General features: G+C 43.0%; 1 protein-coding gene across 1 annotated transcript in view; it reads right to left on the minus strand.

Annotated features, from left to right (window-relative positions):
• PTGFRN (prostaglandin F2 receptor inhibitor) overlaps positions 1 to 27,832 on the minus strand; it is an 82,244-nt gene that overhangs the window by 34,824 nt on the left and 19,588 nt on the right. Inside the window, exons 2-3 of the mRNA XM_077842707.1 lie at positions 5,657 to 6,025; positions 1,934 to 2,347 (exon numbers count right to left, since the gene is read on the minus strand). Coding sequence (XP_077698833.1) covers positions 1,934 to 2,347; positions 5,657 to 6,025 — 783 coding nt within the window. The remainder of the gene's footprint in view (positions 1 to 1,933; positions 2,348 to 5,656; positions 6,026 to 27,832) is intronic.

Here is a 27,832-nt window from a genome sequence, read left to right on the forward strand (position 1 = left end):
TTCAGAGTTGTCAAGTCTTACACTCAATATTATGGGTTTTATGGCCTATTTGAAATAAAATATACCTTTACAATTGAAATAGCACATAAAAAGATAACTTGTTGCAAATCTGTTTGTTTTTTTTTTTAAAGATTGATTGATTGATTCATTCATTCATTAGAGACACACACAGAGAGAGGTGGAGACATAGGCAGAGAGAGAAGCAGGCTCCATACAGGGAGCCTAACTAAGGTGGGACTCAATCCCAGGACCTTGGGATCATGACCTGGGCCGAAGGCAGGCACTCAACCACTGAGCCACCCAGGCGTCCCACTTGTTGCAAATATGAAACTCTTAACCCTTCTGACCCCGGAGAACAGTTGTGTGATGCAAGGTAAATATCCCAGTTTCTTAGGACAGATTGATCACTTCCTTAAGGGAAGGTGACCTGAGTCCACTAAGAAAGTGATTTCTTTTTTTTTTTTTTTTTTAAGATTTTATTTATTTATTTATTCATGAGACACACACACACACACACACACACACACGGGGGCGGGGGGGAGGCACAGACACAGGCAGAGGGAGAGCAGGCTCCACGCAGGGAGCCTGACATGGGACTTGATCCTGGGTCTCCAGGATCACACCCTGGGCTGAAAGCGGCGCTAAACCACTAAGCCACCCGGGCTGCCCAGAAAGTGATTTCTGTAACCAGTAGAACCAAGACTGACCATGACGGGTAGTCTCTTTCCTCGGCAAGAGCACCTCCCACCTCACTGCTGGCTGCAGTCACCCAGGAACCCCAGTCCTGCTTTTGACAAAATCGAATTCCTGTGCAGTGGTATACCCGCAGAGTGAAGTGCTCCGGACCATGTAGCCCGCAGAGGAAAAATACTCCCCACGAGTACTATCTCCTGCTTCCCTTCTCATCTGAGCTACAGAGCGGCCACATGTTCACATTTATATGCAAGAAATGAGTCTGCCCATGGTCTTCCCAGTTGACAAAGCAGGAGGACACAGCGACAGATCTGGAGATGTCAGACTCCGGGAAAACCAGGGACAACCATCCATCCACAGCAATGACCTCATCCTGACATGGTCTCTTTATGCTGTCTCTGCCAAAGCTGGAGGAGGCTCTAAGAGGCCTGGGGACATTCCTCAAGCACTTCTGACCCCGGGGCGCAGACAGAGCTGATCACCCAGTATAGGTTCTTTATTAATGCTTATTGGACACTAGGTCAATAATAACTTTTCTTTTTACGGGTTTTCTAAAATGTATCTTGTATTTTCTTACTTTCTAGCAGGACTAAGAAAGTGTGTGTGTGTTTCTTCAAAAACAAAGCTTGGTTCACAGGTGAGAAGACACAGGACTTCTTGCAGGGAGACAGACCCCAGGGCTATATGCACGCTCCTGGGATAAGTGTCCTACACAAAACAAGAAGAGGCCCAGCTGGAGAGAAGTCTCACCTAGCTGGGATGGCACATCTGAGGAGACTTGAAAGGCACATCTAGAGGACTGAAGGAAGACCAGACATGTGGGGTGAGCCAGTTGCACATCCAGAAATTCAGGAAACACTCCATTAAGACAAAACAAGACAAAGGGAGCAGAGTGGGGGAAGCTCTGCCCCAAAGCCCCCTCTGAACACCAGGTCAGACCTCATTGTGGCACTTAAAGGGCCTTCATCTGTCAGCCAACAACCATCTTACAGGCGAGCGTCCCAGGAGTACGAATCCAGACAGAGGCAGCTGTAAAGCAAAGCTTAGGGCCTCGGCACCAAAAATGCACCCTCGCCAAACTCACCACCATCCGACCTGGCCCCCCCGGCCCCTGGACGCGAGGCCTCACCCGACCTGCACAAACCTGGCCAGCAAGGCCCACGGGCCCGCCTGGGTCGTTCCCCCGCCACCCGCCAGAAACCAGGGGAGCGCGCTCGGCCCGACGGTTGCAGAGGCTCACCCGTGGGCTGGATCAGCACGGTGGCCACTTCCACGGCCTTCTCTTGAATCTCCTGCCAGCCGCCCTGCTCTCCGATCCACTCGCTGACCACGCACCGGTAGGAGCCCTGGTCCGAGGCCAGCGCGCGCGCCACCGACAGGCGGTAGCCGTCGCCGCCCACGGTGTCCAGGCGCACGTCGCCCGCGCGGTAGCGCTGCTCGTAGCCGGGCCCCGGGCGGAAGCGGCCGTCGTGGCTCAGGCCCAGCACGCTCCTCCGGGCCGCGCCGCGCCGCAGCTCCCACAGCAGCGCCAGGTGCGTGTGCAGCGGGGACGCCGTGGACGCCGCGCAGCGCAGCTCGAACGGCTCGCCCAGGCGCAGGCTCAGGTCCGGGGCGGGCGGCGGGCCGGCACCCACGCGCAGGGCATCGGCCAGCACTGCGGGGAGGAAGCACAGCCATCAGCCGCCTCGCCCCCCTGCCCCTGCCCCTGCCCCTGCCCCTGCCCCTGCCCCTCCCGCCTCCGTGAGCTCCTGCCCCCTCCAGGGCCCTCTGCGCCCTGGCCCTGTTCTGATGCCCACGGAACAAGGGAGGGGGGGGACACGCTCTCCCACTGTAATTCGGGTGTAATCTCAGCTGACTTTCTGATCTGAACAAGGAAAAAACAAACGAAAAAGGGGGAAAAAAGAACAAGGAAGGGGAGAAAAGGAAAAAGAGGCACTAAAAGGACCCTTACTCCCACCAGCACTGGGCGGAGCACCCTCCCCCTTTTGGGAGCTATGCCTTGGGTATGTGTTTCTGCCACCCCTGAGCAAGCTACTTTACTCCCCTCTGCCTCAGTTTCCCCAGCTCTACAAAGGGATGACGACTGGACCGGTCTGGGGGGAGGGCAGTGGGGTGGGGGGAGGAGGATGACAGCTGGAGTGAGAAGCTGAGGTGCTTGGCACTCAGCAATAGTGGTAAAATAACTGGCTGGTACCGTCCAACACTCCTGTGGCAGGGCACCTGGCTACAGCAGGGAGGCTGAAGAATCGTCTACCAGCTAAAGCAACATGATCCCAAGAGGGCAAAAGCACAGCCAAGAGCTGCCTGTGGCCTGAGGCCTGGGAAATGCATTAAGAATAACTAGGGTAGGGCAGCCCCGGTGGCTCAGCGGTTTAGCACCGCCTTCAACCCAGGGTGTGATCTTGGAGACCAGGGATCGAGTTCCACGTCAGGCTCCCAGCATGGAGCCTGCTTCTCTCTCTCTCTGTATCTCAAATAAATAAATAAATAAATAAATAAATAAATAACTAGGGTGAGCAGAAAGTATGTGCAGGATAGGAACCAGTCAAAGGAAGCAGAACCCTCAACTGGGTACCCTGTATTAGGGCCATTTGGGAAAAGCCTGGCTCTTTAGAGTCTAGAATAAGGGGGCCAGAAATCAAGAAAGTATTGGTGGGGGAAAAAAAACTAAAGTAGGGATCCCTGGGTGGCTCAGTGGTTTAGCACCTGCCTTTGGCCCAGGGCGCGATCCTGGAGACCGGGGATCAAGTCCCACATCAGGCTCCCTGCATGGAGCCTGCTTCTCCCTCTGCCTGTGTCTCTGCCTCTCTCCCTCTCTGTGTCTCTCATGAATAAATAAATAAAATCTTAAAAAAAAAAAAAAAAAACTAAAGTATTGGTGAGTGCTACCGAGGAAAGGGAAGAGATAATCAAGATAACCAGAGAGGAGGCTCTACCAAGGCTCTACACTCTTAGGCTCCTCTATGAGCTGGATAAAAGAATCCTCAAACGCTACTATTCGTTAGGTCTTTGGTTTTTCTTGAAATTCCACTTAGAAACGAATTTGTGTCCTTGAGGAAAAGAACTGCTTCATTTTTAGAAAGGCCTAACCCAAAGACAATTGTCTACTGCAAAATGAATATAATGACCTAGTATATCCGTCAGTCTGCGAGTCCAGTTAACATGACTCCGTTCTCGTAGTCAGATATCTGTCAACACATGGCTGAATGGTTTCAAGACCCACAGAGCTGACGGCCAGACAGACCGTGGGCCACGCGTGGCAGCCACCAGAGGCCCTACCTGGGCAGCCAGCCAGTCTCATTCATGGCCATCTAACTGCTTTCCTCACCCAAGAAAAGCTGCTTCTTTGCTCCTTCCTTCCTAAGACTGGAGAAGAAACAGGAAGACACTGGGGGACAGGGTCCCAGCGAATTCTCCTGCTGCCCCCTACTCCTCAGGATGAGAATTACAGGGGAGACAGGTGTGCATCTGACCTAATAGAGGTACAGTATGTGTGTGATAACTAAAAACACACATTATTTACCTGCAATGCAAGAATGTCTCACGAGACTTTTTCTAACAAAACAGCTTTAGGATTTTCTAGAAGGAAGAGGTGAGGAAAGAGGTAGATTCCATGTTTTAGTACCTCCATAATCGATATGGTTGTTTTACTCCCTCATGGGTCGAATGTGGGGAACAGCACCTGAGACATGGCAGGGTTCTGTACATCATTACAGAGGGGATGAATACCTGGATCAGCCCCTTCTTCTTAGATCATCACGTACATCTTCTCCTTTCCCGATCGTTACCTACACTCCCTACTCTGATATAAATACTTTTTGGAATAAGGCAGGCTACAAATAAATGTGTAATTAAGTAATAATAACAATAATCAGCTTTCTATGTTGTTGGCCCCAAACATCTTTCTATGTTCTTGCTCATTTGCCAATCAGCTGTATGATTTTTGGGCAAGTAATTAACCTCTCTATGCTCTTCCATTTCCTCATATGTAAATCAGGGAAATATCCTGCCTGATATTCTACATGGGGTTCAGAGAATTGAATGTGGGAAAAAATCTAATAGGATTTGGAAAATGGAAAAACACAAAACAAAACCCAAAAAACCCTAAACCTTCCAGATACATAAGGTTTGATTCTCTGCAGAATGAGAACAAAAAGTTAGTAGGGTTCCATCATAAGGTAGCAGTGACTACATCGTTCTTTCTCTACATACAACCCACCCAAATTCCAGAACGAGTGGGCACTTATTTTTAAGATTTTTTATTTATTTATTCATGAGAGACACAGAGAGAGAGGCAGAGACACAGGCAGAGGGAGAAGCAGGCTCCTTGCAGAGAGCCTGACGTGGGACTCGATCCCGGGTCTCCAGGATCACCAGGATCACGCCCTAGGCTGCAGGTGGCGCTAAACCGCTGCACCACCAGGGCTGCCCACAAGTGGTCACTTAAATCATGAAGGACACAAACAAAGACATGAGCTTTGAAGTATCTGATATTCCCATCAAAGTGAATGTCATCATAACCATCACCTTCTCACTGCAAACCTTAGGAATGCTGACTCTGGAATTGCTCTGAGGCCTGATACATGCTAACTCACCTCGTCCTCACAACGGTTAAGGGAAGCACTGTTTTGTAGAGGAGGAGAACGGGCCACATGGGCCATGCCATGCCCACGGCCACACAGCTGACAAATGGTAGAGCCAGCCATTGGACCGAGTGCAGGCTACCCGGCAGAGAGCTGGGCCCTGCCACTGTACCAGCCACGGGTGGTTCAGAATCGTGATGAAGAGAAAGGGCCCTCACGGGTGGCCTGGCCTAGCCTCTGCTTTGAATCAGTCAAGTAAGAGACCTCTGTACCTTGGCCAGGGGCGGGGGAGGGGGCAGAGTCCCAGAGGAGTTAAGTTTCTCAACAAAGCAGAGTGGCAGAGAAAAGTCTGGCCCCAGACAGGATGAGTGAGGACATACCTTTAACCTGTACCGTGTCCTCATAGTTGCCTTGGACGGTGGCGTCTGTGCTGGGGGTCGAACACTTGTAGTGGCCCTGGTCTGAGGGCTGAACGTTCTTTATGTGCAGCTCCACAGCATCATTGGCGGTCCTTCTCAACGCGATCTCGCCCCTCTGCAGGCGCTCCCGGTACAGCTGGGCTGGGAAGCCCACCTCCCAGGTGCTGGCCAGCTCCACAAAGCCGGTCCCCGAAGACGAGAAGCTCCAGTCAAAGTTCTGCTCACTGGGGCCGTCGTAGTCGCTGACGTTGCAGGGGATGACCAGCTCGGTGCCCACCACCCGCACCAGGCTCCCCGTGGGGACTCTCACCACACGCCCTCCGCAGAGTGCTGCAACGACAAGAGAGGAGAGTCACAGGAGGTCATCCCAGTCATTTTAGTGCTCCTGCTCCCAGGCTCATGGCAAAAATGGGACACCTGGCCAGCTGGGAGAAATGGTGTGCTGCTAGGGCCTGAGCAGACAGGAGATGAATAAGCCCATTCCTAGACCCGTGAGCCAGGAATACCACCCCGAAACAAGTGCCTCGCCCAAAACAGTTTCCTAGGATTGATAGGGAAGAAGACAAGTATTAAAAGTAGGCTAACCATATAAACCTGAATAGCTTCTTACCTCCCGTAACTATTTAACATACCATTGTCACTCAATGTGATGTAGAAATATTTTAGGGTTGGTGTGAAAGAAAAGGACACAGCTAATCAAGTATTTACATTTCTGCCCACCCTGGATCAACCCTCATCCTTAGAGACCATTCCCTAGGGCTCCTGAGACCTGATTTACAATGATGGATGCCAATTTTCAAACCCTAGAGCAGCCTGCTGATAAAAAGATTTAACTCTGGTGATCTGACATTGCCTATAAATTAATATTAAAATATGACGACTCCACCAAGTATTAATTTTCTATTTTCTGGCTCATTTCCTTCTCTCTCTACTCTTCACCCTGATCTAAATTCAGAATGAGGGTAGGGAAGCACAAAGGGAGACAGTGCTTTGCCTGGCTGGTTGCTGGGCGTTGTTAGGAATGCAGCAGCTTGCTGGGGATGATGAGTTCAGTGGACAAAGCCAAGTGTTTACTGGTACTCCCTGTCCCAAGGGCACATACCTCCCAGGACTCATAGGACCCTAGGGACCCTAACACCTGCAGGTCCTTTAAGAGGTCATCTTTGCTGTGAACTTCAGTGTGATTTTGTAGTGCATTTCTTATCTGTGCAGAGCATTTCAATTTGGACCATTTTCTATGAACAGGTACAGCGCTAAGGCAAACGGGAAACCATGGGCTCTGAACTCCAGGAGACCTAAGTTCGTTTATTTATTTATTTTTAAAGCTTTTATTTATTTATTCATGAGAGACAGAGACACACACAGAGAGAGAGAGAGAGAGAGAGAGAGAAAGGCAGAGACATAGGCAGAGGGAGAAGCAGGCTCCATGCAGGGAGCCCGACGTGGGACTTGATCCCGAGATTCCAGGGCGATGCCCTGGGCCGAAGGCAGGCACCAAACTGCTGAGCCATCCAGGGATCCCCATTTATTTATTTTTCTTAATTCAAAATTTCCTTTATTTTGTATTTCAGTGACATAACACAAAACACCTGCATTCCGCACATATTCCTCATGCTGGGATAAGGGCACATTCGTTAAGTCTCTCTAAAGTAACTTCTTCAATATTAACACCAGGCATAGCTACTATGTTACTGAGAAACATCACTCAGGGCACCTGGGTGGCTCAGTCAATTGAGCTTCTGATTCTTGATTTCAGTAGTCTCAGGACTGCGAGATCCAGCCCCACCTTGGCCCTGCACTCCCCTTGGACTTGGTTTGAAGTTCTCTCTCCCTCTCCCCCTGCTCGAGTTCTCTAAAATAAATACATAAAATATTATTTGTTTTTAAAAAATCACTCAAGGGGTGCCTGTGTTTGGCTCAGGTCGTGATCCTGGGGTCCTGGGATTGGGCTCCCCGCGGGGAACCTGCTTCTCCCTCTGCCTGTGTCTCTGCCTCTCTGTGTGTCTCTCGTGAATAAACAAAATCTTAAAAAAAAAAAATCACTCAAAAAGTATAAGAATTTTGAAAAGGATACTCAGTTTTAAAAAAATGGAATAAAATCAACACTATACTAACAATTATAATGGAAAGAAAAAGCATGAAGTCGTTAGAACTATCAGAAAGAGCTCATTCCTGATACAAATAGATTATATTTTTATAAAGGAAACAGTTATGTTTTATACAGAAATCACACACAAAATTGAGTAATTATCCCAAAAAAGCTTAGTTCCAAGAGCAACTACCACACCAGACTTACCCTCACATATAAACTCTGAAGGAGACCTAAGTTTAAATCTGAGAGACTGACCTCTCTCACCATTGGCTTCCTCAACTATGAAATAGGGCAAGAAAGATTTATTGAATTTGTGCAATAAAATGCTTGGCTGAGAGTCTGCCATATAATAAGAGCTCAATGAGATGGGAACTTCTATGATGTCTTTTCAGTTTTGTATTTTTATAATTTGTTGCGGATGGAGTTATGCTTCCCCCAACAAAACTCCTATGATGAACCCTAGCTCCCAGGACCTCAACAAGTGATCTTATTTGGGAATGGGGTCACTGCAGATGTTTTCAGTTGCTGTTAGACATCATTGGTTGAGGTCATATGAGAATAGGGAGGGACCCTAATCCAATGACTAGTATCCTTAAAAAGGGAAGCCAGCACACAGACATGCATCCAGGGAGACGCCAAGTGAAATGAAGGCAGGGATGGGGGTGAAGCATCTACAAGTCAAAGAATATCCAAGATGGTCCACAAACCACCAGAGGCTGGCGAGGAGGCCTGGAGCAGAGACTCTCCGTGATGCTCTGAAGGAACCGACCCTGCTGACAAGCAGGCTGCTAGTCTCCAGAGGGGCAAGAGAGCACATTTCTGCTGGTTAAGCCACCCAGTTAGTGATTCCTTGTGACAGTGGCCCTAGCAAACTAATATACTATTGTTGCTTGTTTTCAATGATTTAATTCATGTTTTTCAAAGTCAAAGTTGCCTTTCAGTAGTTGTGAAATGAATTTATAGTGGTTGTGACCAGAGTATGTGTGTGTGTGTCTGAATACAATTAAACAAAAGAGGAAATATTAGAGTCCTCTGCATTTAGTAAGGAGTACATACTGTTTCATTAAATTTTGTTAAGTACACAAAGTTGTGTGTACCAGATTATGATGAAAACATTTATCTTAATTTGTGGTGGGGTAAAAAAGAAAAAAAGTGTTGAACACTCCTTAAAAGCCATCTTATTTTCTCCTCCCCCATCATTCTCTTTGAAAAGAGAAAAAGGGGAATGCCTGGGTGGCTCAGTGGTTGAGCGTGTGCCTTCGGCTCAGAGCATGATCCTGGAGTCCTGGGATCAAGTCCCGCATTGGGCTCCCTATGGGGAGCCAGCTTCTCCCTCTGCCTATGTCTCTGTCTCTCATGAATCAATAAATAAAATCTTAAAAAAAAAAAAAAGAAAGAAAGAAAGAAAAGAAAAAGACAAGGGAAAAAGAAAGCATCCATAAGAGAGAGATGGGGAGAAGGTTAGTGTGTGCTCTGAGCAGGGGGCTCTCTGCCAGCCTGGCCGGGGATGGGTCTAGACTGCTGCCAAGTTCAAAGAAAGGATGTGGTACCCAAAAGCACTCTCTTTAAAAATAGAGTTACTGGTGCTAGCGACTCAAGACTATGGGTTACATCTCTTCCTGCAGATAACAGAACCAACCCCAAATATTCTTACAGAGTGTCTGTAGTGCTGTAGTGCTGAAACATGCTGCTTTCTTCCTAAGGCAACTCAATGCCTATAGGATGACACCCATGACCTCATACCTACTACTTCTGACAAACATGCAGCATATCCGTGCCTGCTACCCAGGGTTCCTCAACTGTTCCTCAGATCTGGCTGACGCTGAATGTCCCCATCCCACGGATGGACACTGGCTGAAACCAGGTCAATCAGGATCCTCCTGGCTCATTTTTGCTGAAGCTACTCAGAAATTTTTACTTCCTTTAGAATCAGGGTACTATATGGATGATTTGTGAAAAAAGAGTCCAAGATGGTTGTGTATGAAGAACCTGAACTCACCCTCTCTCAAGGACACATGAAATCAACAGCCACATACAGATAATTTCCCTTTGGAAGATTTAAAAACTAGATTAACTGCTCTCACAACAAAAGATAAAAGGACTTCACTGAAATGGTTAGGAGAGATGACACAGCCTTACAACACACCCACCCTCACTGCAGTGACATGCAAGAGGGAAGGATCTCACCAGACAGGCACTTCTCCTGGAGGAGTAAGGGGTCAGTGCCCCACATCAGGCACTCCAACCCTTTCGGTCTGCATCAGAGATGAGCTTCCAGAAACATCTGGCTAAGAAAGCCAGCTGAGCTGACATCCAAGGAACCCAAAGTGCCATAGGAAGTACCTGCAGTCTCACCTCCCTTCTAAATCCCCCCGAAAAAGCCCCAATTTCAAAAGCACCTGGACTGTCTGTAAAGGAGATTCATTTGCTGGTCTGAGGGTATCTGCTGGAGGGGCAAGGGATAGTCGGTGCTCTCTGGAGAGACAGATGCACTGGTGGACACCATTTACAGCCCTCTAGCCTACTGGTGCAGACTGGGTGCCTGGCCATACACCCTCCCACTGCCTTGCTGGGTCGGGCAGGAGTGAATGGTTATGGCACTGTCCTGCTGCCTCGCTGAGCCTGGAGATCTTGGGCGGTTGCCACAATTCCCCACAACCTGGCAGGGTCAAGTGAACATAAACAATCACAGCATTCTCTCCTTCCCTTGCTGAAGTCCATGAGTGCAGGTGGCAGTTGTGACACTCCACCACACCCTGGCTGGGGCTGGTGAGCATTGGTGGTCGTGGCATTCTCCCATGCCCAACTTGGGCCAAAGCCTGTATGCAGACAGGGTACTCTCCTGCTGCATCACTGAACCCCATAGGCATGCATGGTGGAGGCATTTTCCCACTGCCTTTCTTTTTTTTTTTTTTTTTCCCCCACTGCCTTTCTGAAGCTGGTGAGTGTACCCCACCCCTACAACCTCCAGTTGCTCTGCTAAAGCCAGCAGACACACAGAAGCCACACAGGAGACACTCCTTATTGGCCAGGGCCTGGTGGCCAGGGGGCTGGTGTTACTGAGTTCCAAGGGATTGTTAACAATCAGAAAGACAGTTCTTAGCAGGTCAATACCCACAGGGCCCTGCACAGACAGCACACTGACACATATGCAGTTTTCCTAGGCAAAAAGGTCTATTCACTTATCCTAAAGCTTCACACTAAGGGACAATCCAACACACCCAGAGGCCCTAAGGGGCACTCCCAGGGAACATAAACAAAGAGATACCATTCCTGTGCACCAGACTAGCCACACTACAGCTTGATGAGACTTTCCAATGAGATTATACACTTGTGTAGAGCTCCAACTTTTGCAACTGTTACCCAGAGATCACCTGCAAATCTCCTTGGTCTGGAGGTCAGTGGGGTTTACAACTTCAGCCCCACAGGACTATACATATTTGCATACTTTAAAAACTGCTGCCTAAGGGTCTGGCTTCTCATCAACCTGAAACTCAGTGATAAATGAGATTCGTCCCCTTGGAACACTGACAGGTCTTGGCACAACCTCAACAACAGGGACATATCAAGAATAAATCAGGCTACTTAGATAATCACAAAGGTTTAAGAGACAATCAAGAACTAGAGCAAGGTTGAACAAGAAGGATCATTTTCTATACAAGGCCATTCCTTCAAGACTGAGAGAAGTAGCTGTTTCACCTAATATGCAGAAACAGAGAGCCAAGCAAAATAAAGAAACAGAGAAATATGTTCCAAACAAGAGAACACACACACACACACACACGCACACACAAAACTTCAGAAAGAGACCTTAATGATATGGAGATAGAAAACTTCCTAATAAAGAATTCAAAGTGATGGTCATAAAGATGCTCACCAAATTTGGGAGAAGAATGCATGAACTCAGTGAGAACTTCAACAAAGATAAGAAACTATAAGAAAGTGCCAAGCAGGGTGCCTAGGTGGCACAGTTGATTAAGCATCTAACTCTTGGTCTCAGCTCAGGTCTTGATCTCAACATCATGAGTTCAAGCCCATGTTGGCCCAGCATGAGCCTACTTTAAAAACAACAAAAACAAAAACAAAACCAAGCAGAAGTCACAGAGCTGAAGAATACAATAAATGAACTAAAATATAGAAAGGTTCAAGAGCAGACTGGATGAAGCAGGAGAATGGATTAGTAAACTGGAAGACAAACCACTGGAAATCACCCAGATGGAGCAGCAAAAGAAGAAAGAAAGAAAAAAAAGAATTAAAAAAATTTTTTCAAGAAATAATGGCCGAAAACTCCCCTGACCTGGAGACAGAACAGACACCCAGGCCTGAGCAGACAGGAGATGAATAAGCCCATTCCTAGACCCGTGAGCCAGGAATACCACCCCGAAACAAGTGCCTCGCCCAAAACAGTTTCCTAGGATTGATAGGGAAGAAGACAAGTATTAAAAGTAGGCTAACCATATAAACCTGAATAGCTTCTTACCTCCCGTAACTATTTAACATACCATTGTCACTCAATGTGATGTAGAAATATTTTAGGGTTGGTGTGAAAGAAAAGGACACAGCTAATCAAGTATTTACATTTCTGCCCACCCTGGATCAACCCTCATCCTTAGAGACCATTCCCTAGGGCTCCTGAGACCTGATTTACAATGATGGATGCCAATTTTCAAACCCTAGAGCAGCCTGCTGATAAAAAGATTTAACTCTTTTTTTTTTGCTTTTGTTGCTTATGCCTTTGAAGTCAGATTCCCCCAAAAAACATCACTAAGATGAATGTCAAAGAGCTTACCACCTATGTTTTCTTCCAGGAGCTTGGTGGTTTAATGCTCACATTCAAATATTTAATCCATTTTGAGTTGATTTTTATATATGGTATTAAGATAGAGTGTTCATTCTTTTGCTTGTAGCTGTTCAGTTTTCCCGGCACCAACTGTATATTCTTGCCTTTTTGGTAGTAAAGTAATTGACCAGATATGCATGGGTTTATTCCTGGGCTGTGTTCTGTTCCATTGATCTATGTGTCTGTTTTTATGCCAGTAACATACTGTTTTGATTACTATAGCTGTGTAGTATAGGTTGAAATTTGGGATTGTGGTTCTTCTGACTTCATTCTTGTTTCTCAAGATTGCTTTGGTGATTTGGAGTCTTGAGGTCTTTTGTGATTCCATAAACATTTTAGTTTTGTGAAAAATACCATTGGAACTTTGATAGGGATTATACTGAAGCTGTAGGTTGCTTTGGGTAGTATGGACATTTTAACAATATTAATTCTCCCAATCCATGAGCATGGAATACCTATCCATTTATTTGTGTCTTCAGTTTTTTTCATCAAAGTCTTTTGTTTTTTTTTTTTCATCAATGTCTTTTGTTTTAAACATTTTATTTATCTATTTATCTATTTATCTATTTAGTTATTTATTTGACAGAGAGAGAGAGAGAGAGAGAGGAAGAGCCAGAGAGCACAAGGAGGGGGAGGGGAACAGCAGAGGGAGAGAGAACCAGACTGCCTGCTGAGCAGGATCCTGGGATCATGACCTGAGCCTAAGGCAGACGCTTAACTGACTGAGCAACCCAGGTGCCCCTATCAATGTCTTATAGTCTTCAGTATACAAGTCTTTCATCTCCTTGGTTAAATTTATTCTTTATGTATTTTATTCTTTTTGATGCAATTATAAATGGGATTGTTTAATCTCTAGCATCATGTCATCTGCAAATAGAGTTTTATGTCTTTTGATTTGGATTCTTTTCATTTCTTTTTCTTGATTAATTGTGGCTAGAATTCCCAATACTATGTCAAATAAAAGTAAGGAGAGTGCTCTTATTGTCTTATTCATGATTTTAGACGAAAAGCTTTTAGCTTTTCACCATTGAGTATGGTGTTAGTTATGGGCTTGTCGTATATGGCACCCAGGTCCAGTAAGCACAGAGAATTTCAAATAAAATAAACACAAAGAGGGTCATACCAAGACACATTATAATTAAAATGTCAAAAGTTAAAGAGAGAACTTTAAAAGCAGCAAGAGAAGAGCAATTTCTTACATATAAGGGAAATCTAATAAAGCCAACAGAAGATTTTTTAGCAGAAATTTTACAGGCCAGAAGATGGTGGGGTGACATATTCAAAATGCTGAAAAAACTTCTGACTAAGAATATCTACCTGGCGTGGTTATCATTCAGAACTGAAGGAGAGACAGTGTTTCCCAGATATGCAAAAGCTAAAGGAGTTCACTAAACCAGCCCTACAAGAAATGTTAAAGGGATTTCTTTAAGCTGAAAAGAAATGTCACTAATTAACTACAAGAAAACATACAAAAGTAAAAATCTCATGAAAAGGTAAATGTATAATAAAAGCAGTGGATTAACCACTTATAAAACTGGCATGAACGTTGAAAGACAAAAGTAATAAAACTAAAATGATAATAATTAGTTAACAAATGCATAAAATAAAAAGAGGTAAAATGTGACATCAAAACCAAAATGTGGACTGGTGGGGAGTAAAAGTTTATAGAGTTTTGGAATGTGTTCATATTTAAGCTGCTGTCAATCCAAACAGACTGTTACATACATAGGACAGTAAATATATACCACATAGTAATCACAAAACACAAACTACACAAAAGAAAAGTAAATACACAAAAGAAAATGAGAAAGGAATATAACACTAAGGAAAGAAATCGTACCACAAGGAAGAGAAAAAGAAAGGAATAGAGAGGAACTGCAAAAACGACCAGGAAACAATTAGCAAAACGGCAGTAAGTGCGTACCTATCTATAAATGTAAATGGACTAAATTCTCTAATCAAAAGACACAGAGTGGCTGAATGGATTTTAAAAAACAAGTCTCATCTACACACTGCCTACAGGAAACTCACTTTAGGACACACACAGATGAAAGGTGAAAGGATGGGGTAAGATATTCCATGAAAATGGAAATGAAAAGACAGCTGGTGTAGCTATATTCATATCACACAAAGTAGACTTTAAAATGAAGACTGTAATAAAAGACAAATAGGGCCACTATATAGTGATAAAGGATTCAAGTAAGCAAGAAAATATAACATTTATAGATTTTCATGAACCCAACATAGGAGTACCAAAATGCTTAAAGCAAATATTAACAGACCTAAAGAGGGAAATTGCCAGCAATACAATCACAGTAGAGGACTTTAACCAACCACTTCCATCGATAGATCTCTAGACTGAAAATCAGTAAGGGACATCAGCTTTAAACAACACATTACTGGAGCAGTTAGACTTATGAGATATTTTCAGAACATTCCATCCAAAAGCAGCAGAATACAAATTCTATCCAAGTGCACATGATATCCTCTCAAGGACAGCTCACATGTTAGGCCACAAAGCAAGTCTCAATAAATTCAGGAAGATTGCAATCATTGCAAGCATCTTTCCCAACCACACTAGAAATCAATTACATGAAGAAAACTAAAAAAACTCTCCATATGTGGAGATTAAACAGCATGCTACTGAACACCACTATTCAACAAAGAAATCAAAAGAGGAATAAAAAAATGCCTAGAGAAAAATGAACAGAAATATGACGTACAAAAATCTATAGGAAGCAGCAAAGTGGTTCTAAGAGGGAAATTCATAGCAATGCAGGCCTACCTCAAGAAACAGGAGAAATATCAAGTAAGCAATCTAACTTTATGCCTAAAGGAACTAGATAAAGAAGAACAAAAGAAGCCCAAAGTTAGTAGAAGGAAGGAAATAATAAAGATCATGAGCAAAAATAAAGGACATAAAGACTAAAAAGATAATAGGAAAAAATCAATGGGGCTAAGAACTTTGAGAAGATAAAAAAAATTTTTTTAAAGATTTTTATTTATTCATTTGTTCATGAGAGACACACACACAGATAGAGGCAGAGACACAGGCACAGGGAGAAGGAGACTCCATGCAGGAAGCCCCAAGTGGGACTCCATCCTGGGACTCCAGGATCACACCGTGAGCCAAAGGCAGATGCTCAACTGGTGAGCCACCCAGGCATCCCAACAAAATTCTTTAATAAACAGAACTAACTAGGCTTTACCTGGACTCACCAGGAAAAAAAAGAGGAATCAAATTAATAGAATTAGAAATGAAAGAGAAGTTACAACCAATACCTCAGAAATACACAGGATGATGAGACTATTGTGAACAAATATATGCCAACAAATTGGACAACCTAAAATGGATCAACTCCTAGAAACATCCAATCTTCTAAGACTGAATCAGGAGGAAATAGAAAATCCGAAGAAGACCAATTACTAGTAAGGAGATTGAATCCGTAATCAAAAACCTCCTAACAAACAAAAGTCCATGACCAGATGGCTTCTTTGGTGGATTCTACCATACATTCAAAGAAAATTTAATACCTATCCCTCACAAACTCTTCCAAAAAATTGAAGAGGACGGAATGCTTTCAAATTCATTTTACAAGGCCAATGTTCCCCTGATAATAAAACCAGAAACTATCACCCTAAAAAAGATGAAAATTACAAGCCAATATCTCTGATGAACACGGATGTAAAAATCCTCAATAAAACTTAGCAAGCTGACTTCAACAATACATTAAATGGATCACATAGCATTCACACATATCATCATATATTATCAACAATACATTAAATGGATCACCACTATCAAGTGAGATTTATTCCAGGGGAGCAAGGCTGGTTCAATACCCACAAATCAATCAATATGATACACCATATCAATAAAATGAAAGATAAAAATCATATCATCTCAATATATGCAGAAAAAGCATTTGACAAAATTTAATATCCATTTATAATAATTAAAAAAAAAAAACTCTCACTAGGGACGCATGGGTGGCTCAGTGGTTGAGCGTCTGCCTTTGGCTCAAGGTGTGATCCTGGAGTCCCGGGATGGAGTCCCACATCAGGCTCCCTGCATGGAACCTGCTTCTCCCTGTGCCTGTGTCTCTGCCTCTCTCTCTCTCTGTCTCTCATGAATAAATACATAAAATCTTAAAAAAAAAAAAAAAAAGCCTCTCAACAAAGTGGGTACTAAAGAAACATACTCCAACAAAGGCCATATACGACAAGCCCATAACTAACACCATACTCAATGGTGAAAAGCTAAAAGCTTTTCGTCTAAAATCATGAATAAGACAATAAGAGCACTCTCCTTACTTTTATTTGACATAGTATTGGGAATTCTAGCCACAATTAATCAAGAAAAAGAAATGAAAAGAATCCAAATCAAAAGACATAAAACTCTATTTGCAGATGACATGATGCTAGAGATTAAACAATCCCATTTATAATTGCATCAAAAAGAATAAAATACATAAAGAATAAATTTAACCAAGGAGATGAAAGACTTGTATACTGAAGACTATAAGACATTGATAGGGGCACCTGGGTTGCTCAGTCAGTTAAGCGTCTGCCTTAGGCTCAGGTCATGATCCCAGGATCCTGCTCAGCAGGCAGTCTGGTTCTCTCTCCCTCTGCTGTTCCCCTCCCCCTCCTTGTGCTCTCTGGCTCTTCCTCTCTCTCTCTCTCTCTCTCTCTCTGTCAAATAAATAAATAACTAAATAGATAAATAGATAAATAAAATGTTTAAAACAAAAGACATTGATGAAAAAAAAAAAACAAAAGACTTTGATGAAAAAAACTGAAGACACAAATAAATGGATAGGTATTCCATGCTCATGGATTGGGAGAATTAATATTGTTAAAATGTCCATACTACCCAAAGCAACCTACAGCTTCAGTATAATCCCTATCAAAGTTCCAATGGTATTTTTCACAAAACTAAAATGTTTATGGAATCACAAAAGACCTCAAGACTCCAAATCACCAAAGCAATCTTGAGAAACAAGAATGAAGTCAGAAGAACCACAATCCCAAATTTCAACCTATACTACACAGCTATAGTAATCAAAACAGTATGTTACTGGCATAAAAACAGACACATAGATCAATGGAACAGAACACAGCCCAGGAATAAACCCATGCATATCTGGTCAATTACTTTACTACCAAAAAGGCAAGAATATACAGTTGGTGCCGGGAAAACTGAACAGCTACAAGCAAAAGAATGAACACTCTATCTTAATACCATATATAAAAATCAACTCAAAATGGATTAAATATTTGAATGTGAGCATTAAACCACCAAGCTCCTGGAAGAAAACATAGGTGGTAAGCTCTTTGACATTCATCTTAGTGATGTTTTTTGGGGGAATCTGACTTCAAAGGCATAAGCAACAAAAGCAAAAATAAACAGACTACATCCAACCTAAAAGCTCCTGCACAACAGAGATTACCATTAACAAAATGGAAAGGCAACACACTGAACAGAAGGAGATATTTGCAAATCATATATTCAATAAGGAGTCAATTTCCAAAACATGTAAAGAACTCCTATAAATTAATAATAATAATAATAATAATAATAATAAAAGCCCAAACAATCTGATTTTAAAAAGGGTAGAACATCTACATAGACATTTTTCTAAAGAAAACATACAGATGAAAAAAAAAAGAAAGAAAGAAAACATACAGATGGCCAACAGGCACATGAAAAGATGGTCAAGATCACTGATCATCAGGGAAATGCAAATCAAAACCACAATGAGACATCACCTCCAACCTATCAGAATGGGTATAATCAAAAAGAGAAGAAATAACAAAATAACAAGTGTTGGCAAGGAAGGGCAGAAAAGACAACCCTGGTGCAGTGTTGGTGGAAATGTAAATTGTTGCAACCACAGTGGAAAATGGTACAGAGGTCCCCCCAAAATTAAACATAGAACTACCATACGATCCTACAATTTCACTTCTGGGTATCTACCTGATCTTGAGGGTATCCTGCTAAATGAAACAAATCAGACAGAAAAAGACAAATACTGTATGATTTCACTTATACATGGAATCTACAGAACAATCAAACAAAAGCCAGATCTCCAGATACTAGAGAACAGACTGATGGCTGCCCAAGGAGGTGAGGGGGTGGAGGGCTGGGGGAGGTGAAATGAGTGAAGGAGATCAAGAAATACAAACTTCCAGGGGCTCCTGGGTGACTCAGTCGGTTAAGTGTTTGCTTTCGGCTTCAAATCATGATCCCAGGGTCCTGGGATAGAGTCCCAGGGCTGGCTCCCTGCTCAGCACAGGGTCTACTTCTCCCTCTCTCTCTGCTTGACGCTCATCCTGCTTGTACTCTCATTCTCTCTCTCAAATAAATAAATAAAATCTTAAAAAAAAAAAAGTAGTACAAAGTGCCAGTTATAAAATAAATGTCATGGGGATATAATGTACAACATGGGGAATACAAGTCAGTGATAATGTATTAACTCTGTATGTTGACAGATGGTAACTAGACTTCCTGAGGTGATCATTTTAAAACATATACAAAGGCTGAATCACTATTCTGTACACCTGAAACAAATATGGTATTTTACGGCAATTATACTTCAATTAAAAAGAGAGAGAGAGAGAGAGAGAGAGAGAGGATGCACTGGGCAGCCCTCCTAACTAGGAGAGGAGGCCATCTAGGGCAAAGAGGGCCAGGCCAGCAGCACCTGGGCCAGAGAGAGGTGAGATGAACGTGACCTAGTGGCCCAGTGACCCAAAAGCATCACACAAGCCACTGGACCCAGCCACACCGTCTAAATCATTCCATTTGCACGCACATGCACATACTTCATTCCATTTGGACGCACATGCACGTACTTCCTCCCACACACACCTCAGTTTCTTGTAATTTCACCCCTCCGCATTTACACTCCTTCAATGCATTTCTGTCACTGGCAACCCCAGGGCCTTCAAATTACTACATGACTATCCTGCACTGAAGCTGTCTGCCACCAGGGTTCACAAAGGAAGGTGCAGCCTCTTTTTTCCGTTTAATTTTAGTGATGACCAGACAATTCTGAATCTCCCTAAGAGAGCTTTCAGTCATGTGGTGGTGGTGGTGGGGGAACCCTTGAGGCACAGGGCAGCCTGGAACTTCACCTCTTTGGAGCCAATGTTTCTCATCTGTGAAACAGAAACAGCCATACCCTCCCCTCTGCCCCCCACCCACCCCCAGATTGTTCATCCTCACCACAGGGCCCTGGGCTGGGCTGCGATGGAGCTGCAGCTATCTGCTCCACAGACTGCACTCAGAATAACCTGATCACAACCCTTCCACTCCGCTTTCTTGGCAAGGTTTACAAAGGAATTCCCTAACATGTAAATCTTGTCAATTCCTGTCCCCTTGTCAAGACTTTGACCGGGGTTAACAAGCTGCCCACAGAGCCCTCCAGCATGAGCCCACAGCCCTTATAAGGTCCCCACTCTTTCTTCCTAGTGATTGGAGCTTTGGAACCGGACCCAGCCCCTAGTCTCAGCTCTGTAATCCTTGCTCCACACGGTTGCCAAAATCGTCTCTGTAACACACAAATCATAGTCAGTTCACTGGTCCAGGTCCGTAACAGCTCCTCATCACCCCCAGGATACAATGATCTTCCCAGCGCTCCCCCTCCCCACGTGATCACCCCAGTTCAAGCCACCATCCCTCTCCCATGAATTATTACAGCCTCCCATCTGGCCTCTGGCCTCCGCTCGTGTTCTCCACTCCCAACACAGCAGCCAATGCACTATTTTAAACACTTAAGCTCGATTATGTCATCACCCTGTTGCAAATTTGCCAACCGCTCCCCATCTCAGGTAAAAGCCCAAAGCCACAGAGGTCTCACAGAACCTAGCCCTCTGCTTCCAGAACCTCCCACGGACTCCCTGGATGGTAGGCAATCATGCTCTCCCCTTATTTCAGATCTACTTCACCCTCTTACACATTCCCTGAGTGGTGCATACTCCACCTGCAGGCTTCTTTACCAGCTTCAGATCTTAATTCCTGGGTCAGCCTCTTATGTGTGCACATGCACACACATACACACCCACACACATTTGTGTACCACCAAATTTTCTTATCACTTACCACTAATACACTTTATGTGTATTTGTACATTTTTACTATTATTTATTATATGTTTCTTCTTACTAGAATATGAGTTCTACAAGAGCAGTGATTTTGACTTGCCTTGTTCATTGCTGAATGCCAGTGCCTAGAACGGGGCTTGGTACATAGCAGTTGCTCAATAAATATTTGCTTAATGGGTGAATAAAAGACATACAAGATCATTCATGGTCTGACCCATAGCTACCACCTTATCTCCTGCCATTCTCCTACTCTCTAAAGTTTATTCTCCAACAAAACAAATAACCATTCCTTTCTTGCAAATATCATGCTTTCTCGTGACCCACGGCCCCTGCTTCTGTGTCTCCTTCACCTGGAATGCTCTCCTTATCCTCCTGCAAGAAACTGCTCCAGCACCACCTCCTCTGTGAAGCCTTCCTCATCTCTCCTGGGATCACTTGGGTACTCCTGCCTCCATGTTCCAACTCAACCTGCAAAAATACCTCCAATGCTGGCTCTGTTATTGTGCCACTGGGAAAAGTAAAGCAGGTATGAACAGATGCTTGAAAGATCAAATTCTAATCCAAAAAGATATAAACCCAAGCAGTGTCTTGCATGTAGAACAGAGACATACTCTTCCATACAAATCAAGATTTTAAATTTTGGTAACAGAATTTCAACTTGCTATGAGCAGTCTGGGACTCAGCACAGATTCCCTTTAATATTGTTAAATAACAGCTAATAATATTTTTAAAGAAATGTAACTTGTAAAAATTAAAGCATATGGCTCTTCAAATCAAAAAGAATATCTGCATAGCCACACATTGCCAATTTTTGTCAAAACCTCTTGTAACAGTTGATAACTGAGGGAAAAAGAACAAAATTTTCCTCCAATTTTCCAATCTCTACCAGTATTTCAAAGTAACAGCCTCAGACCCTTAGAGGTAACTGAACTGTGTTAATTCAGCTCTCCATAAATAATATGTCCTTACAAAGTAACAATTTTAATTTTTTTTTAATTTTTATTTATTTATGATAGTCACAGAGAGAGAGAGAGAGAGAGGCAGAGACACAGGCAGAGGGAGAAGCAGGCTCCATGCACCGGAAGCCCGACGTGGGATTCGATCCCGGGTCTCCAGGATCACGCCCTGGGCCAAAGGCAGGCGCTAAACCTCTGTGCCACCCAGGGATCCCCAAAGTAACAATTTTAAATTGTGGTTTCATTTGCTTTTAAGGGTCAATATAAGAAACCTTCACATGAAAAGAATTTCTTGGGGCACCTGGGTGGCTCAGTTGGTGAAGCACCGACTCTGCCTTTGGTTTGGGTCATGATCCCAGAGTCCCAGGATCAAGCCCCACGTCTAACATTCTGAAGTCTGCTTCTCCCTCTGCCCCTCACCCCACTCATGCTCTCTCTCAAATAAATAAACAAAAATCTTAAAAAAAAAAAAAAAAGGCATTTCCTTATCAGCCTTGAAATTACTATTGGGGACACTACTGTGTTGTTCAATAACCAAGAATCCGTATGATAAAACTCCCTCAAAATTCAGTACTAGAAAAAAATACCTACTGATGGACCGTTGTACATTCTTCCTCCTCAAAACAAGGAGTGTGTAGGTATCTCTTGCATTCAAGCCAGTTCACATGGCCCCAGAGTACCTTTGAAACTCAAGACAAAACAAGGGCACTCTAACATCACATCTGTGCAGTGGTATGAAGGCTTCTATGCCAAAGCATTAGCACTCCCAATTCCTAAGTGGCCCAGCACCACATCACAATGTCCTGATTCCATTAAACCCTTATAGCTAACTCTCAGCACCTTCTACTGTCTGCTAACTCCTGTCTTAAAAGAAAAAAAAAAAAAGAAAAAAAAAAGGAAAAAAAATTGCCTAAGCCTACAAAAAAAGGCCCAAACAAAAAATAACAATGTAATTGTTACTGTTAACTTCATCTCTCTTTTTCTATACCAAATTCCAAGTCCTGTTTCCCCCAACTTCTATCAAAGTCACTTGTGATTTGTATCTTAGCTTCAAGCTCAGTACTAAATATGATGGTCAATGATGGAAATCATACGTTGTCAAAATTTCTAATGATTTCCTTTTTCTATCTCTATACCTTCCTCCGTCTTCCGTTGCCCTTGCACTTTTGGGTTTGTTTGTTTTTGTTTTTTGTTTTTTGTTTTTTAACCTTACTTTAAGGTCTTTCTTGGTTGTGGATGTGTATTTCACTGTAAATTGCCTCAAATACTTTTTTGGAAAGAGAAGAGGTAAGTAGAGTATAAATTTCAAAGGATCAATAATTTAAGATTTCCTCTTCTGGGAGATTTTTGCTTTCTGCTATGATGGAGCAGCTTGCATCAGATCAACTCTGGTCCTGAAAACAACTACAAAAGACAGATAAAGTGCAAGAAATAGCTAATTGAGTGCAGGGTGCATAAACAAGATATGTAGGATCAAGGGGCCAGGATCACAGAAGAACACCACAATGGCCATTGCTTTTTCTCTTGGAACATTTGCCAACTTTTAAGTGATGCAGGCCAGAAATTAAGCAGAAGTTAGTAGCTCCAGAGTATTTCAACACCTCACAGGGCTAAGAAGACAAGTAAAGTTATAGACCCCTAGAAAATCATAGTTTGAGAAGCCAGGGCCCCAGAGAGAAAGGCAACAGCAGAGAAGCAAGGCTGACATGCTGCACTGCTTTCTCCTCAAGCCAAACAGACATCATAAAAGCTACACTGGGAGGGAAAGGGTTGGGGTTGAGTAAGTGGCTGAGAAGCTAAGAAGAAAGTAAATAGGAGGAGGCTAAAAGGTTAAGCAAAGTTTTCAACCATCTCTCAGTACTGGGGAGACAAAAATTGGAATTCTGACTTTACAAAGGAAGGTAGACAATAGTAAACACTCCAGGCTTTTGGTTACAACCCTGGAAGGCCCATATGCCCTTGGAGTGCCAGCAAAGCTGAAAACACTAGCTTTCACTGACACTGAAATCCAGTCTCAAAACATCTCAATTCCTCCCTGGATCACAGTGAGCTTCTCTTTTTCTGCTGGACTACCAGAAAAAATACAAGTAAATCTTCTTAGGAAAAAGAGAACATCATACAGAGTCTCCACAGTTTTTCAGTATTCAACCAGGATTTATGAGACATTCCATATGACAGGACCAAATAACTGAATACAAGAGAAAATAAAAACAACAGACAATAGAAATAGATCCATAAGGATCCAGATATTGGTATTATCAGTATGGACTTTAAAATAAATGATTCATTTACTAAAGAAATAGACAACAGGATTTCACCCTTTACCTAAAATCTATGAAAAAAAATCAAATTGAGGGACACCTGGGTGGCTCAGCGGTTGAGCATCTGCCTTCAGCTCAGGGTGTGATCCCAGGTCCACGGATCGAGTCCCACTTCAGGTTCCCTGCATGGAGCCTGCTTCTCCCTCTGCGTGTGTCTCTGCCTCTGTCTCTGTGTCTCTCATAAATAAATAAATAAATCTTTAAGAAATCAAATTGAGATTTTAGAACTAATTTCAGAATATCTGAAATGAAGAGCTCAAAAAGGTTTGAGGGCAGGTTAGATGTAGCAGAAAGAAAGTCAGTACAAGTTATCCAAACTGAAGCCCAGGGGGCAAAACATGGATGAAAAGTACAGAAAATAGTGTACAAGACATATCGAAACAGTAGAAAAGGTTAAACATATGTGTAAGAGTCCTCCAGGAGAATGTGGTAGAATCAGGCAAAATTAACTTCTGAAGAGATAATGACCAAGATGTGAAACTGACAAAAGACATTATGCCACAGATTCCAGAAGTCCTATGGATACTACGCAGGATACATACAGAGAAAACCACACCTAGGAACATCATGGTAAAACTGTAAGAGCAAAGAAGGGACACAATTGACAGCTGACTTTTAACAGACACTGTTCATGAGACAATGGAATGACATCTTTAAAGTAATGAAAGAACCTAACTGCCAACCTACAACTCTACACAGAAAAAAAATTTCCTTAAAAGGCAAACAAAATAAATGTGCTTTCCACCAACTCCCAACAATGGAAAGAGAATTAATTTAAAAAATACTAAAAAAATACCAAAAAGGAATACTAAAGGGAGTTCTTCAAATGGAAGGAAAATGATCCCAGATGGAATCATGGAAACTAAGAAGGCATAAAGAGCAACAGAAAGATAACAGAAAGGATGGGAAAAAAAAAAAAAAAAGATAACTGTGTAAATCTACTGAAAATTGACTATATACTACAATATTACTAATGCCTTCTGGAATTTAAAATATATGCGTAATTAAAAATATATGACACCAACAACATGAAAAGTGAGAGAAAAGAGTGGAATAAATAGTACTTCATGTTCTAAGGTCTTGCATGATCCTGGAGGTGATAAAAGGACCACTACTAAACACTAATAAGTCAACAATGTATATTCTAATCTCTAAGATGACCACAAAAATGAAAGAATGATAACAAACTAATGAAAGGAGGGGAATAAAACAAAATACCTGATTAATCAAAGAATCCATCATTTCAGCTAAAATCATAAAAGCATTTCTCATTTATTTTGTCATCTGTTTACTTTGATTCATCAGCAAATATCTCTCAAGAGTAAGGTTGGTATAGTGTAAGGAGGAACAATAACATCCTATGTGTCTCTTATACCATGCACTGAGCTGGGTGCTATTTATAATTTACCTTAATTAACCCACAGAACAGAACCCTAAGGTAGATACTACCTACCTCCCCTATCATAGGACTGACAAGACAAAGGACTGAAACCGAGAAAACTGAGATTCAGAGAAGCTCAATAACTTGCTGAAGGTCACTAGAGCTATTAAATGAGGGACCCAAACCCAGATTCATCTGGCCTTTACACAGCCCTATCAAGACAAAGATAGGTTGGACTGGTCTGCTTTCGATTGCACTCTCAATATTGCCACCTTCTATTGTTTTTTTTCCTTGCTCTTGGTAGGAAGAAAAAACAGCTTGAATTTCCCTATAAAATATTTCAAATTCTCCAAGGGCAATGTGAACCAGATAGGCAGCAAAGTAACAATGAGGTTCTAAGAGGAAATATTACAGATCCTCAGTATGAAACGGCTAGACAAGAGAAACAGAATTGTTAGAGAGAAACAGAATTGTTAAAAGTAACTTCCAGTTTCTTCAAAACCTTTCCTGACCTATGGCCCTTATTATTTTAAGCAATGCTAACTCTAACATCTCACATATTCATATTCAAAAAAGGTGAAAAGAACTTTATCCCAAAATCACAAAGGAAGGACTTTTGGAATCCTATTGCTGTGACTTTTCAGCGGTATGAATAACTAAGAAGCAAGATGTCATTATTTCCAGATTACCATTTCCCTACCTTTGAAGTACTTGGGGGGAGAGGGGGATAAATAAATGCCTTCCACTTTCTTGTATTATGTAGAATGGATGGGGATAGGAAAGAAAGGCAGGCAAGTTTTTCAAGGTAAGCTATTCCTGCAATACTTGTTTCAATAATAAGTGCTTACTGGCAACCGTGAGGAATCATTACGAGAGACAAGCTAATGAAGACTAAACTGTATTTATCTACCCTCTTCCACCCCTTCACGATATCCATGGGAAATATGTAGATTTTATTTCTTGGGTTATCATCAACATTATTCTAAATCAAGACCCACAGAGTACAGCATATCTGCGAAGGATTTTTCGCAATTGTTTCTATTATTGCTCAAATTTTATCATCTCACTGAACTGCCTAGAAGCAAACAATCTGACTTTCCAACCTGAGCCATTTGTAAGATAAATATTGGCAGTTACTGAATCCATTGGTACAGGTAGAGCTGAAATATTTTAACAAAGGGCTTATGGTATTTCAGTTTGCTTTGTCAAAGGACACCTAAATCCTTCTTTCTGAGTCCTTACGAGGCCATTAAAAGTGACTGGGGGGCTATGGATTTTCACATGCAGTTCCCAGTCCACATGTGAGCCAGAGACAAGCAAAGAGAAGGTCAAAATTTGTAAGCTCTCACAGAGCCTTAACTGGAGGATCTGACTCAACAAACGAAAAACCTTTGTCTCTTCACGTCTGCCATTGAGAGCTCTGGCAGGAAGAGATCGTGCCAGCTTTCCCTAAGTGATGAAAATGCAGCAATGTACACATTAAACAAGTTACAGCCAGCAGAGAATGTGTAATGAAGTCACATATGGCAGTACTTCAAAATCCCATCTGAACGCAAATAAGGTTCTACTAGAGCAGGCCGTATAATCATTAAAGAGAGAAAAAAAAAGGTTCAGCTAAGACCTCGCTGAGGTACACTAGACAAATATAAGACAGTATTACTCATTCAACAAAGAGTTATTGAGCAAGAAGCCCATGTGCTAGAGGATATGGGAGAGAAAGGGTCAATCAGTCTCTGGATCTTCTTTTAAGAGACTCAGAGTACATTAAGGGCCATCAGGTCCATGTGAAAACTGCAATATAAGGAAACATATAAGAAACCAAAGAGGGGCACCTGGGTGGCTCAGGGGTTGAGCGTCTACCTTCAGCTCAGGGCTTAACCCCGGGGTCCTGGGATTGGGTCCCACATTGGGCTTCCCACAGGGAGCCTGCTTATCCCTCTGCCTATGTCTCTACTTCTCTCTCTGTGTCTCTCATGAATAAATAAATAGAATCTTTAAAAAAGTAATTAATTAATTTTAAAAAAAGAAAAAAACCAAAGCAAGGTACTAACAAATGCCTTGGGGTTCGAGAATGACAGCATGTCCACCCAAAGGGATCAGTGGAAAGCTTCATGCAAGTGTCAACATTTGGATGAGGCCTTTGAAAAATGGCTGGGAGGTGGGGCGTTGGACAGGGGACACTGAGGACAAAGGTGACTAGAGCTCAAAGAAGGAGCATGAACAAAGACCAGGGGGAGCAGGAGAGGGGGCAGGTGGGGAGCAGGGGAGTCAGGCTAGTGTACCAAGGGCAGACTGGAATGGACACATGAGAGGTCTGTCGGGAGCCCTCTACACGCGGACAGAGGACACATAAGAACCCAAACTAGGGCAATGCCAGGAATGGAAAGGCAGCAGCTCTGAGGGCCATGCTAGAAGCAACCCCAGTTAACAGACCGGTG

The sequence above is a fragment of the Canis aureus genome, chromosome 12 (assembly GCF_053574225.1).
Source record: "Canis aureus isolate CA01 chromosome 12, VMU_Caureus_v.1.0, whole genome shotgun sequence".
Taxonomy (NCBI): Eukaryota; Metazoa; Chordata; class Mammalia; order Carnivora; family Canidae; genus Canis; species Canis aureus.